General features: G+C 48.1%; 1 protein-coding gene across 1 annotated transcript in view; it reads right to left on the bottom strand.

Annotated features, from left to right (window-relative positions):
- Positions 1-4747, bottom strand: part of MYO16 (myosin XVI) — a 407489-nt gene that overhangs the window by 26802 nt on the left and 375940 nt on the right. The window contains exon 30 of the mRNA XM_003800011.3: positions 346-437. Within this exon, the coding sequence (XP_003800059.2) occupies positions 346-437 (92 nt within the window). The remainder of the gene's footprint in view (positions 1-345; positions 438-4747) is intronic.

A 4747-nucleotide genomic window follows, 5' to 3' on the forward strand; every position in this document is an offset into this window, starting at 1 on the left:
TTCAGGGTCACCCCCATCTCTCTGGGTACCAACACCGTTCAGGGTCACCACCATCTCTCCCTGGCAGAACTTTCACAGCATAAGTATGTCTACAACATGTCATTTAAAACCTTAGAACAATGAATTAATTTTTAGTTCTTTTGGACGTTATGATTATTGTGAAAGAAGCAGAATATTACGGTCAGCTGAGATAGAGCAGAGAGGACAAGGTTGAGCTGAAGAAGCCGAGGGTAGAGGAGAGAATCAGAGCTCTGCATCCCAGAAAGGTGAAATACGGCTTCCTGTGTGTCTTGTCCTAATTTAATTTCAGTTGTTACTGTCCCCGTGAACATATACAGTCATTACCTGAGTGGTGTGGCTCTCCCTGTGTCTCTGAAATGATGACATGGCTGTGCCCCCCACAGACAGCTTGGAGTACCTTTGTTCTTCAGGTAAACCTGTGGAGGCCAACACAAACGGTAGTTAGGTGCTGTCTCTGTCCCCAAACCAGGCACCTTGTGTGCTTACTGTAATAAACAAGAACTGTTATACTTCAGGAACTGAAATGACAATCTGTGAACAATAATTGGATATAAAACTTTTCAATGAAACATGGGAAGGCCAGCTGCGGTACTCATGCCTGTAATCCCAGCACTCTGGGAGGCCGAGGTGGGTGGGTTGTCTGAGATCACAGGTTGCTAGACCAGCCTGAGCCAGAAGGAAACCCTGTCTCTAAAAATAACCTGGTGTTGTGGCAGGCACCTGTAGTCCTGGCTACTTGGGAGGCTGAGGCAAGACGATTATTTTAGCCCAAGAGGTTGAGGTTACTGTGAGCTATGATGCCACTGTACCCTACCAGGGGTGACAAAGTGAGACTCTGTCTCAAAAAGAAGAAAATTAAAAAAAAAAACAACCCACAAACAACAAAACATGAGAATGAAATGCATCGTGGCAGCTTCATTTAGTAAAGGACATGTCCTGACAGGGGAGGAAACCACGGCAAACCAACACCCGTGTGTGGCAACAGCACCAAAGGGCAAAAGGTCCTGGAGGACAGAAGGGAGACTGGGTCCCGAGACGAGGCTGGTGAAGCCTCCACGGGGAGAGGCCGGGCAGGGGCCAGGTCCACACTGGGGCTGCTGCAGATGGCAGGGCTGTGGCATTCACAGGACAGCAGGAAGGGGGCAAAGATGGGGTTGAAAGATGAATGGAACACACTGCTGGTGGGACTGCAAAATAATTCAACCTGTGTGGAAAGAAATATGGCGAATTCTCAAAGAACTAAAACTGGACCTTCCATTCGATCCTGCAATCCCAGTACTAGGCATCTACCCAGAAGAAATAAAACCATTTTACCACAAGGACATCTGCACTAGAATGTTTATCGCAGCTCAGTTCACACTTGCCAAGACATGGAATCAACCCAAGTGCCCATTGTCCCATGAATGGATTCACAAACTGAGGTATACGTGTACCATGGAGTATTATTCAGCCATAAGAAAGGATGGAGACTTTATATCTCTTGTGTTTACCTGGACAGAGTAGCAATACATTCTTCTTAGTAAACTATCTCAACAATTGAAAAAAAAAATATCCCATGTACTTAATACTAACATGAAATCAATAGATAAACAACTACATGCCCACACCAAAGACAAATGTAAATATAGTCTAGAAAGGGGGAGGGGAGAGGAGGCGGAGGGGGAGGGGGAGGGGCAGGGCCTCATCTAATGTGTACAATGTGAGGGTGTTCAGACACCCCCAGCTGACGGGCTCAGCTACAACTTGAACTTTACCTCATAAATGAAAACAAGGTAACCTAAACCTTTGTGCTCTCATATTAATCTGAAATTTAATAAAATATAGTAAAATAAAATAAAATAAAAAGATGGACAGAACAAAACCAGGTCTATGTGTCAGACGAATTTCCTTGACAATGGTTCATTTTATGTATAAGGAAGAAAAGCAACTGGCCGAGACTTTATAAGGAAAACGTTGGGAGTTTTCCTTATAAAGGAAATAAAGGAATAAAGTTTTTCCCTTATGCAGCTGGGAGTTCACGGTGCATTAGTGCCTGAGCAACCCCACAGAATAGCTCATGGGTCCAGGGAAACGTCCATGCCTTCCACTAACACAGAGGCGCCGGCGGGCTACCCAAGGGTTGCGTGGATTATCCTTGGCGGCAGAAGCCCTGCTTCTCGGCCTCAGCCCTGCTGTCACCTGGACCTGCACAGTATTTCCTTGTGGGGACTGCCCTGTGGGACACTGGGCTCAGCCTTGCTGGCTCCTAGGACCACACGACATTTCCTCATGGGGACTGCACTGTAGGAGGTGAGTGTCTCTGGCCTCCCTCCATCCCTGCTAGATGTCACAGGCATCCCTGTTCCTGACAACAAAAATGGTACCAGACATTGCTGAATTTCTTCTGAGCGTTGAATTATCCCCCAATAATGATTGAGAGCCACTGTGATACTGGAATCATGTGTCACCAAAGTGACTAGATTCATAAACATGAATAGAATAGGAGAGAAATAACTACCCAATGTAATGAATTCAACTCGGAGGACTTTAACCACTGAAGTGATTGCTACTCTCATCTGAAAGCTTAATTAAGTAGCATGGTATAATTGATTAAACATATACATGACTCCTAAATTAAAAATCATCAGAAAATCGCTACACATTTTTCCAATTGTAGGGGTGCATCAGGTCCTCAGGGAAGTCCACACAATCCTATCAACACATAACAAGGCTGCCCATTGATTCCTGTTACACAGAACGCCTGGGTGTGGACAGTGAACTTCAGGAGACGCGCCTGCTGCAGCCAGCACCTGGACACTGGCACTCCTGCAGGTGGGCGTCTCCCTGGAGGACAGGTCGCAGTCACAAGCAAGTGCGGTGTCCTCAGGAAGCAGGTGTGATACAGTATTTGGACACTGTCCTCGCTGCCTCAGCCTTCTCCGAAACCAGACTGGAGCTCCCGATTCCATCAACACATTCTTTCTAGAGCAGCAACACTTTGCCTTGAAGATCCAACTATGTCCATTTGATCCTAAAAACTTCTTTTAAAAAGCCAAATTATAGCCAGGGCTGAGGTTTTCTGAAACAGCGTCTGCCCTGCCCTCTAGACCCGGGCTCTGCTAATCAGGGGGCATGTGGAGGCTCAGGGTCTGGTCTTCCTCAGAACCTGATGTACTCAGCTTCACAGACACAACAGAGATGCTCTAGGGAACTGCTTCTCCCCACCTGTGTCTGGGTGAGGAAGCCTTGGAAGGCTTTAGCCCTGCGTGAGGGGCAGGCCAGCTGAGAGGCTCCTCTTCACCCTGTCTGGAGCACAGAGAGGAATGGCTTTGGGGACAGTCTCCTCACAGCCACATGTAGGTCTCTTCTTCCCTGGATTTCCGTATGATTTTGAAAAGAGAGAGACTCTCAGATCATGAAGTTTATTTACATGAAGGGCCCAGTGGATCCATTGACAGTCTTAGAAGGAGAGAAGAGTGAGACCCAGAGTACAGTACTGGGCTGACCCCGAATTCCACGTGTTTTGGGCCACAGTCTGCTGGTCACCAGCCCTGCCCGGTTGTGGGGATCCCAGGTTGTCTCCCCAGTAGTAGGGGGTAGGGGTTGGACCTCTCAAGGGCCTCCCAGCTCGTGCCCTGTGCTCTTAGGTTCATTCTTCTCTTGGTTTCTGTGAAACTGGAAATCTGATCTGTCTCCTGACCGTCCATTCTGTCTTTCCATTTCAGCCCTTCTCAAGGCAGGTTTGGCATTCTACATAGTTGATGGTCATATTTTCCCCTTGTTCCTCTCTATGGTTTCTCCTCTGGTGCTATAAATAATCTCCATGTGTCCAGCTTATTTGAAAATTCTGCCTTTTCTATCAATCCATCCTGGAACCCTCACCTAAATGCAGAAACTCTCACCATCTTCTAGGGATGATCACTGCAGTCAGAAGGACTTCCTCTCTCTTGAACTCTAACTCTGCCTATGAAGTTACCTTTTTCTCATAATTCCCTGCAGTGCCAGAGAGGGCAGAGTCCTCCCATCATTCCTCTCCAGTGCCCGGAATCCTCCCTGACGCCTGCCTCTGTCATGGCTCCGACACCAATACAGCCTCTACTAGTCTTGCTTGGTGCACAAATCCAGGAGGTGCAAACCAAGAAACACAAAGATCCTCCCCCAGCTCAATTTTCTATTCTGCCCTGACTGCATTTTTCCAAAGTAGCAGGTGGCACCCTGCCCCCCAAAGCAAGAAGAGCACTTTCAGGGGGACTCTACATTGGCGCTCACAGTCTGCTCATCTTATTTAAAAATTTCTTTTCTATCTTATTTACCTACACCATCAGAGCAGTGAATTCACGTTCCACAAAATGGGCAGAAAACTCACGGCAAGGTGTCCCCTTGTCTGAACCCTGCTCATCCTGAAAACCCCGACCTCCTTTATGAAGCACCCTTAACACCCCCAGCCTGCCGGCATCCGTCTCTGTGTGGAAAGTGACAGAGTAATCATCACTCTCGCCACTCACCCAACCTTTCCCACTGGACGGCCTCACTTCCTTGTCTCCTCTGAAGTGCGTGTTGATGTTGTGTGTGTTTTCACTGCTCACACAGGATGGGCATTCTGTGGGGCTCAGGCCACAGTTCGCTTCCTGCCCATAGCAGGTGCCTGGAGACAACTGCTGCACTGAACACGTGGGCTGTCCTCTGTGTGCACTGCCACCATGTGGGCCGACCCCAGTGTGCACTGCCTCCGCGTGGGCCGTCCCCC

This window comes from Otolemur garnettii, unplaced genomic scaffold (genome assembly GCF_000181295.1).
Source record: "Otolemur garnettii isolate 467f Iridium unplaced genomic scaffold, OtoGar3 scaffold00161, whole genome shotgun sequence".
NCBI classification, from domain to species: Eukaryota; Metazoa; Chordata; class Mammalia; order Primates; family Galagidae; genus Otolemur; species Otolemur garnettii.